The sequence below is a fragment of the Oryzias melastigma genome, linkage group LG24 (assembly GCF_002922805.2).
Source record: "Oryzias melastigma strain HK-1 linkage group LG24, ASM292280v2, whole genome shotgun sequence".
Lineage (NCBI taxonomy): Eukaryota > Metazoa > Chordata > Actinopteri > Beloniformes > Adrianichthyidae > Oryzias > Oryzias melastigma.
Genome location: NC_050535.1, coordinates 22,686,335 through 22,701,684, shown reverse-complemented (window position 1 = coordinate 22,701,684; position 15,350 = coordinate 22,686,335). Strand labels below are relative to the sequence as shown.

General features: G+C 39.1%; 1 protein-coding gene across 1 annotated transcript; it reads left to right on the top strand.

Annotated features, from left to right (window-relative positions):
• Positions 1-9,047: 9,047 nt before the first annotated feature.
• On the top strand, positions 9,048-12,566 carry LOC112137160 (terminal nucleotidyltransferase 5A). The gene is made up of 2 exons (XM_024259316.2): positions 9,048-10,011; positions 11,334-12,566. The coding sequence occupies exons 1-2, from the start codon at positions 9,586-9,588 to the stop codon at positions 12,147-12,149; spliced, it is 1,242 nt and encodes a 413-aa protein (XP_024115084.1). The 5' UTR covers positions 9,048-9,585; the 3' UTR covers positions 12,150-12,566.
• The last annotated feature ends 2,784 nt before the right edge of the window (positions 12,567-15,350 follow it).

The following is a 15,350-nucleotide window of genomic DNA, read 5'->3' as shown; positions in this document are numbered from 1 at the left end:
AACCACCCGCCCCCGCCGCAGGAGGTCTAGGGGGAGGCGAGACTGGGACTGCCCACCGCCGCCCAGGGGAGGGGCACCCAAAAGAAACGGTTGCCCCACAGGAGTGATGTAAACAAGGCCCGACCAGGCAACCCCAATTTTTGGAGAGCATGGACCAGAACTCCCACCACCAAGACCTGGACGCCCCCAGGCTCTGATGTAATTTTATCCCCTACGCTAGATCTTAAATCTCGGGGATCCCTCTCCCCACGTGGAGAGGAGGCCGTCGAGCCCAGGGAACCGGCACCCAAGAGACAAGACCACCAGGCCGAGGGCCCCGCCCCTACTGCCATGGATGGGGTAGGGGACAGAAGGTCTAAGGTCCCACCTTCCTTGTGAGATGATGTTGGTGTGTATTTTGAAGTGTTAGAGGTGTGTGTACTAAAGGGGGCAGTTAAAATTGGCAGGTAGGGCACTGAGAGGACATCTCCTGCTTGCTGGCAGTGATGTCCAGGCAACCCCCCACACACACACACCACCACCAATGGTCCTACATGTCTAAGGTGCAATTAAAACCGAGGGGAGGGGCGAATCCATGCACCAGCCACAGGACGGGGCCCACTGGCAAGTGATCCACTTTTTTTTAACTTTGAGAGTTGAAAGAAGAGAGAAAAGTCTGAAAATGTGCTTTGAGGAGTTTAGCATCTGTAATCCAAATTCAAGGATTTAAAAAAAAAGAAGTAAAAAAATCACAAGTCTCTATTATATTGTATAGTATATTGATATTGTTCAGGGGTCTAATAAGAAGGTCGTAGTTTGGAGACCCCTGTGTTAGCTTAAAAACTAGCCCCGGCCCACTTCAGAGAAGAAAACAGTTATGTGGCCATCACAAGAAAAACTTTGGGGACCCCTGGTCCATACCACCCTATGGCTCTGGATCATGGGGTTGCTTGAGCCTATCCAGCTACTGTCGGGCAAATGAAGAGAAAGGCCTAAACCAGGGGTCTCAAACTGGTCGTCATTTGCGGCCCCCAAGTTGATATTTTGTGGCCCCCACCTTGATATGAAACTTAAATGTCTATTAAGCAATATCTGCTGTATGTCCACATTTCTTTGATGCTAGTTTGTATTTGCTTTGTGATGTTTCATCTCAAAACTTTCCAAATGACAGCCCTGAAATTCAGCTTCAGTTTTAGATTGAAGGTGGATTTCCCTTAAGATGACTCCAATTAAACCCTCCTCGTTTCTCAGAATTCCAAGAAGGAAAACAGAATTTTGATTGAACTTTGTTCCTTTTGCCTTCATATTTTCAGGAGAATTTGTCTGCTTATTTAACTGTCCCAAAAGAAACGTGGAAACAAATCTAAACTCAAGGAGTATAAATCCAAATCTTACAAACACGTTTTCTTTAATGGACAAATAAGCAGCAGCGACAGATGTGCAGAGAGCATTTGTTTCTACTTTGACCTCATCTGTGGTCATAAATTAGTTTGCAGAATGAAGCAGAGCTGAAGAATTTGCCTCTGCAGCACTAAGTCATCTGTTCAGCAGAGCACAGATACATGGTGGGAGCACAACAATGCTGACATGATGACAGAAAGAAGGAAAGTTCAGTCAAGGAGATGAAAGCAAGAGCAGGTTCCTACTTAAGACATATTAAAACATATGAAGTCACTATATGTGACAACTAGACTTGAGCTTTTCCTGCACGTCTTTGAGACCTCTAGTCTCTCATAAAAGCAGTCCTAAAACATTAGTAGATAAAATAACCAAACTCTGCTCTAGAATTTCATTGTTTACCCAACCCAGCTGTGCAAATACTTGCTGACATTTTCTGATGTCATTGGAAATTTGAACAGAGCGCCACCTGCGGATTCACACATACTTTTTCTTATACACCATTTTTGAGCATTTCCCCTACAGTCCAGTAGGTGGCGCTTTAGCTCCTCCGTGCAGTGAGAGGGAGAACTCCTCTGGCATTTGTGAGGGGTTTTCCAGCTTCCCCATGAAAGTAGAAAAAAGGAGATTTGAGGACAAGGAAAACTGAAAAAAGGTGAGAGACGTGTCCTTTAAAGTGAATAAAGAGGATAAGAAATGTACACACTGACACTGCTAATATAAATACAACATAAAACTTATAATTAATCATTTTATATAATGTAAAATCATGAAATAAACTCAATGTAGGTGATGAAAACACATATTGATATTTATTTACTCTGACTATAATTATTTTTATTCCAACAAAATGTGCTTACAGACCTCCATAAAAACACAAAGGGAGAAGCCCCGCCCACCACTGTCAAAACCTGATAAATTAGATGGGATTAAATCAGGGATCTGCAACACTTTGGGTTGATTTCTCACTGATTATAACCCAGTAGGAGATACAAAGTCTTCCTTCACCCTTTAAATAAATAGGATAATGATTTGTATTACTTTTAAGTCGGGGGTGTGATTATATAAGTTCGCTTCCTTAAGTGATATGTTATATATTATGACCTGAGTGCTTGAAATAAACCATTTCATTCATTGATGATAAACATAAATAAACTGTTGTTGATTTTGCATGAATAAAACACAAAAATTAAAGAAAATTTCCTTTTTTTTACAAACTTTTGACAAATTTAATGCGAATTCCTTTCAAAATAAAAGACTCCCTGTCACATATGATCATTTTAATCCAGCAAAAGTAGTACAGAGTGGAATGTCAACGCAATTAAATCAAAATACAGATAATTTTACTGTTTTTGGTGCATCAAATGTAAATTTAACAAACCAAAATAAAATCTGAGATAATTAACTAAATACTTATTTACATCCAACTGTTTTTATGACTTAAAGTTAAGGTTTGTTTGCTTATTTTTCCTTTCCTACTTTCTCACTTTTTACTTTACAGTTACTTTTTAACATTTAGAAACTTTCCTTTAATTCTTTTTTAATAAAAGAGCCACATGTGGTTCCAGAGCCGCAGGTTGCAGACTAACTGGATTAGATAATCTCGGTGCTTAACTCATGTAAAAATATGCAAACCTAAAAACCTCTAAAGTTGGGAAATCTTTGAACTTCTTCAAAAGTAACAAAAACCAGGAGCAGGTTTATTTTTATCAGTAAAAGCTTAGAATAATCTTTTTTTTTCTGGAAAAACGATCCGTTTCTTTGCAAAAGCAGTACGAACATAAAGGAACAACAGCACCAATAAAAAGGCTTTTTAGTTGTTTTTGTAGTAAATACTTGTTTTAGTAGTAATGTAAACATGACTTAATAGCACAAGGGTTAAAACACGCTGCAGAGGAACATTCCAGCTGTGTCAAGGCCTTCATTTTTGTTTCATTTTGCATAGATGATGCATGGCTTTTTGTATGTCAAACTGCACAGTCACTTGTGTTTTTAAGACAGGCGCTGTCATTCGGGTGATACTAACAAGGCCCACCAAAATACCACACAGGAAACTGACTCACAGATAGAGAGATTGACTTCCTGTTTATTGTTGCCATTGCAGCTTGTTACAGAACTGTGGTGAAATAGTGTTTCTCTCATGTAGTCGTGTGATATTTAATAGTTGGTTTATATGTTTTTAAAAGGAAATTTCAAAGAAAACATTTTACTGTCCTGTCATTTTCTAAAATAATTTTTCAGATGTGTATTTTCCCTTTACAGTGAACCTGTGATTAACGTACTTCCAGGCACAGGACTCTCCAGGATGGATGCTGCCTGGCTTACGCTGCTCAGCATATTGAGGAATCTCATTAGCGGCTGTGGAGGAGTTTTAGTTGGGGGCTTACAGTGCTGAGCGTGGTCTTCAAGGTTAACGAAGGCCAGCGGAAGGTCACCTACTGGGGTTAAAACTGATTGGAATTACTGCTGAGGACTGTCTTTGCTCCTAAGTTTACCGTCCACATTAGCTAATGCACACTGGTCAAGTACCACTCACAGCCTGGATGCACCAGTGGGATTCTGGGAGGCTAGAAATCCTCAAAACCAACTGTTTTTAGGCTGTTTTTGAATTTTCCTTCTCATGGTTCAGTCAGTGTACTCTTTATCTGCTGCATTATGTCAAAAAAGTGTGCAATTAGCTGATGTATAGCTTCTAAAATGGTCATTTGTCGCAGTGGTTTACAGCAGACCGTCAACACAAACCCCAACCCCTGGTCCGCGGCCCGGGGGTTGGGGTTTGTGTTGACGGTTCAAAAGTTACAATGTGTAAAGATTATATAAAGACTTTCTTTTTAACCGTCACAGATGACGACCCCAGTGTTAAAGGGTTAAATCACATGTCAAAGTCAAGGCCCCAAGGGCCGGCCCTCCAGATCATTTTATTTGATGTTATTATTGGCCCGATGTTATCTTGCGACTTTTTCTAACTTGTAGAATTTAAGCTGTTTTAGAGTTAGACTAATATTTTTACGCTAGCTGTTTTGGGTAATTTTGGCTTTTTTCTGGGGTTTTTTTTAAGTCCATTTTGGTGTTTAACTCGTATTCCAGCTACATGCTCGTTGTTTTGGCGAAGGTAGGATTTTTTTTTTTTTTTTTTTTTTTTAAGGCTGTTTTTGAAGTTAGGCTAATATTTACATGCTAACTGTTTTGGATAATTTAGGCTTTTTTTCAGTTTTTTAGGCTATTTTGAAGTTTAGCTATTTTTTTAGCTACATGCTAGCTGTTTCGGCTAGCTTATGTTTGTTTTTTAGGCTAATTTAGGCTAATTTGCACCCCCCGTTTTAAAGGGTTAAATCACGTGTTAAAGTCAAGGCCCGGAGGCCAGATCTTGCCCTCCAGATCATTTTATTTTATGTTATTAATGGCTCGATGTTATCTTGCGACTTTTTCTAGGCTAATATGCACATGCTAGCTGCTTTTCCTAATTTACTTTTTTTTCAGTTTGTTTTAGTCCATTTTGGTGTTTAGCTAGTATTGCAGCTACCTGCTAGTTGTTTTTGCTAATTTAGGCTTTTTCAGTTTTTTAGGATGTTTTGGAGTTTAGATAATATTTCAGCTAAAAGCTAGCTGTTTTGGCTAATGTAGGCTTTTTCAGTTTTTTAGGCTATTTTGAAGTTTAACTATTTTTTCAGCCACATGCTAACTGTGTCGACTAACCTAAGTTTTTTCTTTGTTTGTTTTTTAGGCTAATTTTGCATTTAGGTAATATTTTAGCTGGCTATCAGCTTCAAAGTTTATAGCTATTAATTCCAGCATTTTCAGCTATCAGCACTAGCATCTTCAGTGCCCAAATTCAGCTTCCAGCATTCAAACTAGCATTATCACAGTAATGCTACATATTTAGTTTACAGCTATGTTAAAAAGATACGGTTTTAAAGTTTTAAAAATGTAGTTTTTAATAAATGTTTATCATGTTCGGCCTGTGATCTAAGGTGTGTTTTGGATTTTTTCCCCTTGTGTGATTGAGTTTGACACTCATGGTTTAAATCAATTCAAATGCACCTATATTAGTTCTTAGCGGATCTTGTTTCAACATTAAAAAGATTTCAGACAAAAAACATGATTCCTGATTGTCATTTTTTGTCTTCAAATCGATAATTTAAGGTTTAAGGTTAAAGAAACTTCTGTCAGACGACAGGAGAATGACATCAAACTGTATTGGTTTTCAAGTAAAAGCAGAAATCGGCTTTCACTCGGGTTTTGAAGGGGAACAGCAACAAAGTGTCCGGTTGAGCTGGCCTGAAAAAACCATCTGTGCCACTTCCGAGCCAAAACAAACACTTCCTGTCTCGCAAAGCAAACGGTTGTTGCTAAAGTGTTTGTAAGAAGCCAGCAGGAACCTGTTGGTTAGAAAACGTCTGTGAAACTTAAACTGGGCTCTGTTTATCAAATCTGGATCTTGTCTCGGTAGCAGAATGAAAACACAGAAGACAGTCTTCGAAATAAAGTTTCCCTTCACAGCTTTTGGAAGTTTCTCTGTTTCTTGATTTGATTTTTTATTGTAAGTGTCACATTTCCAGGCTTTCAGTCCAACTAAATGCAATGTTCCCTTCCTTTTTGAGACATCTGATTACATGTATGATCACTTAGATTTAATTATGGTAAAAGCCAAATACAAGTTCTGGTTCTGTGTAACAGTTGCAGTTCTGAACCACAATATCTTCTATTGTTTCTAGTAGGGCTGGGTTAATAAAATTGATTAATAGATTTGAATCGGTTTAAGTTTAATAGATCAATAATCGATTCATAAAAATATAAATCAATTTAGCACATAAAGCTGAAGTCCAATAGCTTAATGCTAACATTTAACAGAATTTCCCATAGGACTGCTAATGCTAACGCTCAGTCAACCTAAACATACATTACTGACTAAATTAACATCTTTATAAACTCAAAGGAAGGAATTTTCTAAACTATTTTAAGGAAATATTTCAAAGTAACCATTTGTGGTCTAAAACACAATTTTTAGTAAAACTGTTGTTGTAAAACTGACTGTTTCGAGCACCAATGTAGCTACTGGGCAGCCACTTGAATTATTTAATTTTTGTTCTGTTGTTTACAACGATTTTGTACTAAGTAGTGGCTCTGCTGTTCATGTTTAGTATTTTTAACACTGAATTTTACAGATAATTACAATTCAGTTGCTGTCAATGCTTGTCAAAGACATAGTGTTACTGATTTCAGCAATGTTGCGCTAAAATGTTTATTTTTGTGTCACAAAATGAGACACAAGTTGTTTATTATTTGTGTTCAAGCTAAAAAGTAAATGGGGATACATTTTCCCAAAAAATGTGTTCTTCTATAGAATGTAAGTTGTTAGAAATTATTTTTACTAATTATCGCTGTATCGCGATACCATGAGTGATATATGTGATTCCCAGCCCTAAATGTGAGCGATATACTTGAACCATGAAGTAAAGATGTTCCATCTCAAGCCCTGTTCTTGTTACCTGGAATTAGATCAGCTCTACAATTACAAACCAATCAAATTTGTCTTGTCAGACACAAAAAGTTCAAGAAGCATGCAGATACATCCTGAGAGGGAATCTGCAGCCTTAAAACTAAATTGTCACATACACTTTTGAGTCATGCACCATCATCCTTCAGAGTAAATTCTGCAATAACAGAAAAGACAGATCAGTTCCGGATTGATGCAACTTCACGTGAAGGAGAATCCAGATTAAAGTGGAGGAAGTGAGAGACAAAAGGAGGGATGGACGACATTTCACCTGAGGGGTTCACAATAATCTCTTAATGAACTTTCATGAGTAGTGATAGTGAAACGGGGTCGGAAAGAGGATGAACACAAATAGACAGACTAGTGCACGTGTCAAAGTCAAGGCCCGGGGGCCGGATCCGGCCCTCTGGGTAATTCTATCCGGCCCTCCAGATCATTTTATTTTATTGTTATCTTGCGCTTATTGCTAACGTGTGCAATTTGGACTAAATATATGTTTATAGAGAGTAAAATATTGAAAGTTATTTAAGATTAAAGTTGATTTATTCTGGAATAATATTCCTGCCTTTTTATTATTCATAATTATGTTAAAAAGTTACAGTTTTAAAGTTTTAAAAATGCCGTTTTAAGTGTTCAACAAATGTCTATGTTGTTCGACCCGCAACCTAAGGTGTGTTTTGGATTTTGGCCCGTTGTGTGATTGAGTTTGACTCCCCTGGACTAGTGGAATCACCACAAAAATGTAAACCCATATAAACATACCCACTTTATAAATCTTGTCATTAGAGAGGAAAGTAACAAATTTGGACACTAAAGTTGCATGTTTATAGGAAAAAAGCAGATGGCCAGAAAAAGGTCAGTCAGAGAGGTTGTGTAACACAGTAAAATGAATAATTATGCAGAAAAATATTCATTTTTAATGTCTTTTATCTGGCAACCGGTCTGTAGTTTGGCAGAAATCTTAATCCCGATGTCGTCAGACATCTAGAACCAAGCTGGTGTCATCCACTTGGCATGTCAAAGGTCAGATAACGAGCTGCTTTGTTGTAAGTCTCCTAGGCAGGAACTCTGACACTGAGCCAGTGGGTGAATGAGCGGAGAGGCTGACCCGCTGTCCTGTGTAAAGAGCTCCGCTGGCGTCTAAACGTGAGTTCCGCTCAGAAACCAAGAAGTGAAAGCAGCTCACTGAACAAATAAATGCCCCTGATATTCAAACAACCCACAGCAAACTCAACTCTAAAGCTGTGTTGAGAAATGACAAGGATTATGAAGTGACTCATGTCATTATACCTCATGTACTCAATGGATAACGTTTTGACAGCTGCAGTTAGAAAATACTTTAAAATAAAACCTAAAACACACTTCTGGAGTTTATTTTCCTTGTTTAAAACATATATGTATTAGTATATCAGCTTTAAAGAATGACATTTCCAACACTGAGGATGCATGTGTGTCTCCATGTACCAACGCATGTGTGTCAGCGCTCATTGAGGGTAATCTGTGATAAGCTGGTTAATGGGCTCCTCTGCAGTGACGCAGATATGGGCGCCAAGCTTTGCGCTGATAGATTCTGCATGACAACCGTGGCCCTTACTCCACATATTGGCAGCTATCTTACGCTTTGAATCCAAGACGTGTTAATTGAATATATACAACTTTAATAAATGTTTTTAGGATTTGCATTTGTTTGCAACATATATGAAATATTAGTAGAAAAAAGGAAGAAGTTTGTATGCATACGATCTTGGAGATAATCAATAGTCTTAACATATCAGTATTCTGTAATTTGTTACTTTTCAAAAATTTTTTTTCGTTGAATTCAAATTTTAGTTTGATGAACTCAAAAATGTAGTTTGATTAAAAAAATTAAATGTAACAAATTATATAACTTTTGTTAAATGATCCAATGTTTCACTTTTAACAGTGTAAAAACATTTTTTGCATCATATATTTTCCCTTATAAGTAAATTATTTTAAGTTATTTTACAGCTGATGAGAATTGGAGCTAAATATGATATTATCAAATAGTAACGCAGCGTTTTTGTAAGTTTTGTTAAAGTTCACTAAAAAAAAAAGCTGTGGGAACAAAAACAAGAAATTCTTGTTTTTAGGCACGCCTTAATATTGAAGCTTGCAGCCACTCAGAGCAGATATAGAAAGCTATTAGTAATTGTGATCTGTCAGTCAAACGGACCCGCCCCGTCTCTCCTCAGACGGGAAGCGCGCTGGTCACAACCTCTCCTGCAGCTGTGGAGCGGATCGTCTGCGGCATGACGCAGAACCAGCAATCCCCAATTCGGCCAAAATGTGAAGGCTAAGCGGCTATACACCGCTTCCAAAAAGTGGGTGTGCGACAGAAAACTTCTAGGGGAGCCTTAAAACTATGCTTGGAGTTGTGAGTCGCGCGGCGCGGTGCGCACAAGTCTGTGCGTAAAAGTGAGCCAAAGGGGATTTTTGTTCCCTCACCATCCTGATGATACAATCTGACTGAGGAGCAACGAAGTCCTGGATGCGGTGAGAACCTGGACCAAAGTTTGAACTGAAGTGGAGCAACGCCGCCCCGCTAGATCCTCCCGTCATGCGCGGAGACGTTTTGGCGTCCAGCATCTCAGCGGCCCGCACCTCCGCTTTTGGAGACGCTGCAGCTCTCTGATGCCCCGAAATTACTCCGATTGATTCTCGTTTACACCCCCCACTGTCTACCTCTTATCATGGACGAGAGTGTCGAGTGCGCTCCGACCGACGGCGGGCCGGACGGGGACAGCATCAGCCTCAGCGTGCTCAACTGGGAGCAAGTGCAGAGACTGGACACCATCCTGACCGGCTCCATTCCCATCCACGGCCGATGGAACTTCCCCACCCTGGAGGTGAAGCCGCGGGATATCGTCAAGGTGGTCCGGAGCCGCATGGAGGAGAAGCGGATCCACGTCCGGGAGGTGCGACTCAACGGATCCGCGGCCAGCTACGTCCTGCACGAGGACAGCGGGCTGGGATGGAAAGATCTGGACCTCATATTCTGCGCCGAGCTGAAGGGAGAGATGGAGTTTCAGATAGTCAAGGAGTTAGTTCTAGACTCGCTTCTGGACTTCTTCCCCGAGGGAGTGAATAAAGAAAAGATCACACCAGTGACCTTAAAGGTAATGACACAAACGTGGAACACAGCCTGAAACTAAACTTCTTAAACTTTTCACATTTTCACGTCCTCGGGAAACCTCTAAAAAGGGGAAGTAAAAATGAAAATGTTTGAGAAATTATAAGGTAGTGAAGATTCAGTCTAATCCAATTGGAGTTAGATTCATATGAATCATTTGACTCTGGATTACCTGGATACAGAGGCCTAACCAGAATGGACCACCTTAGAACTACTCATGCTGACTTCTAGAATGATGTTTTTTTGTTTTTAACATGTAAATGTGGCATTTTTTAATAATGAAAGAGAACAAATGTAATAAGAAATCATTTTGTTTTGGATTTCCGAGTATTTCTCCTTTTAAATTGAATTAATGATCTTCACATCACAGCAGCTCTGCTGTACATGCACTAAACCCTCATCTGTTCCTAGTGTCTAGTTCAGGTTCTGGAGAAGAGAAGATGGTATCTTCACATTGACTGCAGTCAAATGAGCCGCCGTTCACATTTCTGTGGTCAAATCAGCATCACTGGATTTTTGGTGTGAGTTTCATCCAATACTTACGGTAGCAGGACTGAGAACGCTGGAAAATCTCCACCAGACTCCACGGAGCTTCTTGATGTGACCACGGAAATGTGAACGGCGGCTCATTTGACCGCAGTTGGAAAGGATTGTAAATCAATGAAAGAGCATTTTGATGTTAGCTTTGATTATTTTATCAAGAACTCTGAGAAACCAATGATTGAATGTATTGATCACAGTCAATAAACATTGGAGAATTAGCTAAAAGAGTCTTTGGTGAACTGGAAGGAGAAAGAATCAGGATTTTGGAGGAAGTTCTGTCCATGAAGATCTTCACTTCCTCGTCCAGCTGACATCCGGATCAGAACCATACGGCTGGACATTACCCAGAGTGATGGATGTTTTTATGTAGCGGTGGTGAAGATTTATGCTAGCGACGGGGTATCAGGTTCAGCTCCAAAAGCCACGCCCCCTTAGAGGAGATTTCAGAAACAGAGGCTTAAGATCAACATGAAAAATGTTTTTTTAAGACATTTAGGTTGTGGGATTTTGGTTAAAAACTTCATAATCATAGTTAAAACATTGGTGGGAATGCTTTTTAAAATAAAAAATGGTCATAGGGGACTTTAAACAAAGGCAAGCTGACATTTTTCAGCCTTGTTTCAGTTTTTCTGATGAGTACTTGTCATATATTTTTGGAATGCAGAACTATAGTGCAGCTGTTACAGAAGAGGAGGAGGAAGACTCTTCTCTTTTTTTAAATACTTCATTGCAGTTGTGAATCCTCCCCATCTTTTCTCCTTACAGGAGGCCTACGTGCAGAAGATGGTGAAGGTCTGCAACGACTCCGACCGCTGGAGTCTCATCTCGCTCTCCAACAATCGTGGCAAGAACGTGGAGCTCAAGTTCGTGGACTCCCTTCGCCGGCAGTTTGAGTTCAGCGTGGATTCTTTCCAGATCCGTCTGGACTCCCTCCTGCTCTTCTACGAATGCTCCGAGCACTCCATGGCCGCCACGTTCCACCCGACGATCCTCGGGGAAAGCGTCTACGGCGACTTTCCGACCGCCTTAGATCACCTGCGCAAGCGCCTGATCTGCACTCGCAGCCCGGAGGAGATTCGCGGAGGCGGTCTGCTGAAATACTGCCACCTGCTGGTCCGGGGCTTCCGCGCAGCGTCGGACACCGAGATGAAACTTTTGCAGCGGTACATGTGCTCGCGCTTCTTCATAGATTTCCCCGACGTGAGCGAGCAGAGGAGGAAGCTGGAGTCGTATCTCCACAACCATTTTGTAGACCTGGAGGACAGAAAGTACGACTATCTAGCGACGCTGTACGACGTGGTGCAGGAGAGTACTGTGTGCCTGATGGGACACGAGAGGCGGCAGACGCTTAGCCTCATCTCCTCGTTGGCGCTCCGTGTCCTGGCGGAGCAGAACGCCATCCCCAACGCCGCTAACGTCACCTGCTTCTACCAGCCAGCCCCTTTCGTCTCAGACGGCAACTTTAGCAACTATTACATCGCGCAGGTTCAGCCGGTCTACTCTTGTCCACCCTCACATCTCCAGCACTACCTTTCTACATTGCAGCATCCCATGTATGCCACCTGGTTGCCCTGTAGCTAAGTTTTCTGTCTGCCCATGCACTTTTTTTTTTTTTTTGGAACTGGTGGAACTCATGGCCACATGAAAGAGATGTTCCTGAGAAAAAAAGGCCAAGAATCTGGATCAGGGAGTGGATTTTGGTACCACAGCAGGAAGAGACGAGCACATTGTGCCGGAGAGATACTGACTGGGCATCTGAGCTGCAGCAACCCAGATGTGGGTTCTGAATTTTGTCTCACAGGAATTCCCATTTGACCAAAATACAATCCAGAATTAACAGAGGATCCTGATAGTATTCAGTTGGCTTAAATGTTGTTTGTATGCAGAGGCTTTTCACAGAAGGGGAACTGAATACTGTTTACACGTCCAAACATTTACTTCGATACTGAAGTTTTTCTGAACCGAAAGCAAACGAATAAACAACAAACCAATGCATGATTTATTTCTGGAATAACAGGAATAACTTTTGAAGTGCCTAGACGAAGCCTAAAGGGAAGAGCTATATTTGTGATTCTTGATCCTAGAGAAGAGTTGATGTCTCATTGAAAATGATGATGAATGTATGAAGCACGTGAGAGCGCTCCAGTGCTGAGGACGGTCTCTTACACTGAGCCGGGAACGGAACCAAGTGGTCTGCTGAATGTTGTTTAGCTGAAGGCTCTGCTTTTATCAGCAACTCTGCTGCACATGTTGATCACCAAAGAGGAAGCAGTGACTCCATGTCAAGTAGAGGTGGGGGTGGGGAGGGAGAGCTGAAGTCAAAAGGCTCGTCAGGGTAATGCTGATTTCAAAACGGGTCCAATTAAACCTGAAGTTTTGTTTCTGAAATGGACGCCGGTTGCTGACCAGAATCACACGATCGCTATGGAGTGACTTTTATGCCACTATATTGGAAGCAAAAGTCTCACTTTTTAGATCAAAATTTTCTAAATTGCAAACAAAATGTGAAGTGTTGAGAGTAAAAATTCATAATTTTCGAATTAAAATATTTAATATTCGCTTTCAAAAAATATTTCTACATTTGCAAACTTTTTTTGCTTTCAAAAAAATATTTTTACGATTGCAATTTATTGCTTTCATAAAACATTTTTACAATTGCAAACTTTTTTTTGCTTTAAAAAATTATTTTTGTGACTTTAAAGTGTTTTTTTTTTGCTTTCAAAAAACATTTTTATGATTCAAATTTTTTTCCTTTTTTTACAATTGCAAACTTTTTGCTTTCAAAAAATATTTTCCAATTGTAAACTTCTTTCTGCTTTCAAAAATTATTTTTGCGATTGTACAGTCCTTTTTTTGCTTTCAAATAATATTTTAACGATTGCAAACTTTTTTTTTACTTTCACAAATATTTTTTAGGAAAGGAAAAACTTTTTATTGGTGTCAAAAAAATTTTTGCGATTGCAAACTTTTTTTTTTGTTTTAAAAAATATTTTTATGATTGCAATTTTTTTTTCTTAAAAAACATTTTTTGCAAACGCAAAAAGAAAAAAAAAACATTTTGAAAGCAAATATTAAATATTTGTATTTACAAATTATGAAGTTTTTTTTAACTCCTTATATTTTGCGTGCAATTAAAAAAAAATGACCTCAAAGTGTGCTTGCTTGAAATTATAATATGATGGCACAAAAATCTCTCCATAGATGCCTAGTTTTTATTTAATTTTTGTATTAATCAAATATTTGTCTGTATGCTGTAAGGTAGTAATCTGCATACAAAATGAATTGTATTTGTGTTGTTTTACCCATAAAACGTTCAAACATCTGCTGATCTGATTGAGCAGTGCAGTAAAGAAGTCAATGGTTGTGCAGCAGGGATGTTGCAGCAGAGTACGGGGGGGGGGCATCACAGTTATTGCATCAAACCACAAAGCTTTTGAGGTAATTTCTCAGTGAGAAAACCATTTAGAGTTTGTAATGCTGAACATATTGTGAAACGGCAATAAGACGAGTTCCGGTTCCCTGATTGTACTCTTTCAAATCTCCTATTTTTCTATATTTCAGTCTTTATTTTTGTACAGGTTGTGAGCTCGGCTAGCATTCAGATTTTTAAAGCTGTTTGAGGATTTTTTTTTTCTTTTGTGGCATTGGCTAAATAGTTTTTTTTAATTAATATTTTGGCTGATGACGGGCAGTGCAAGTGGGTGCAGCAACTATGTTGAGTGTTTTTGTGTTCACTGTGTGCTCTGAGCTGTTCATGTGGATTTCTGTTGCTCTGATAAGACTGAATGATTGTTCCCCAGTGAAAAAAAAGGTTAGAAAACTGTTTCAAGTGAACAAACTTGATAATAAAAAGCAAAAAAGACCATCAAAAATGAGTTTTTTTGTCATTTTTGGATAGAAATGCAATCACATTTAAATTTGAAATGCCTTTTTTTTGTCTGAATTTGAAAGGAGTCCATACTTCATATGCGTCAAAGTCATTATATCTTTGCATTTGCTATTGTCGTTGGATCTGGTTGATAGAAAAGTCCTTAGCAACAGTTTCTATCATCGTTAGCTCCTGTCGTTTCACAGGACACACAGGCGCAAGATATTGATTAGTAGTACATGGACGTGAACAAATGTTCAGTAAACTTGCTCAGACATAGAAAATGGATCAACGACAGAGACCACATGTGTCAAAGTCAAGGCCCGGGGGCCAGACCCGGCCCTTATGGTATTCATATCCAGCCCTCCAGGTCATTTTATTTTATTCTTATCTTCCGCTCATTTCCACCTTGTATAATTTTAGCAAAATATATTTTTATGGATAGTAAAATATTAAAAGTTATTTAAAGTTTAAATTGATTTATACTGGAATGATATTCCTACCTTTTTATTATTCACATTTATGTATAAAAGTTACGGTTTTAAAGTTAGAAAAATTGTAATTTTACTAGCTTTTTGGACTATTTTGACATTTTCTAAGATTTCTTTAGGCCATTTTGGAGTTTAGCTAATATTTCACCTACATGCTAGCTGTTTTGGCTAATTTATTTGGGGTTTTTTCAGCTTTTTTAGGCTATTTGGGAGTCTAGCTAATATTTCAGATACAAGTTAGCGGTTTTGGCTACTTTCATTCTTTTTCAGCTTTTTTGGGCTATTTTGAAGTTTAGCTAATATTTCAGCTACATGCTAGCTGTTTTGGCTAATTTTGTCATTTTAAAAAAGTTTTTAGGCTATTTTGGAGTTAAGTTCATATTTACACGCAACTGTTTTGTTTCAGTTTTTTCAGTTTTTGTG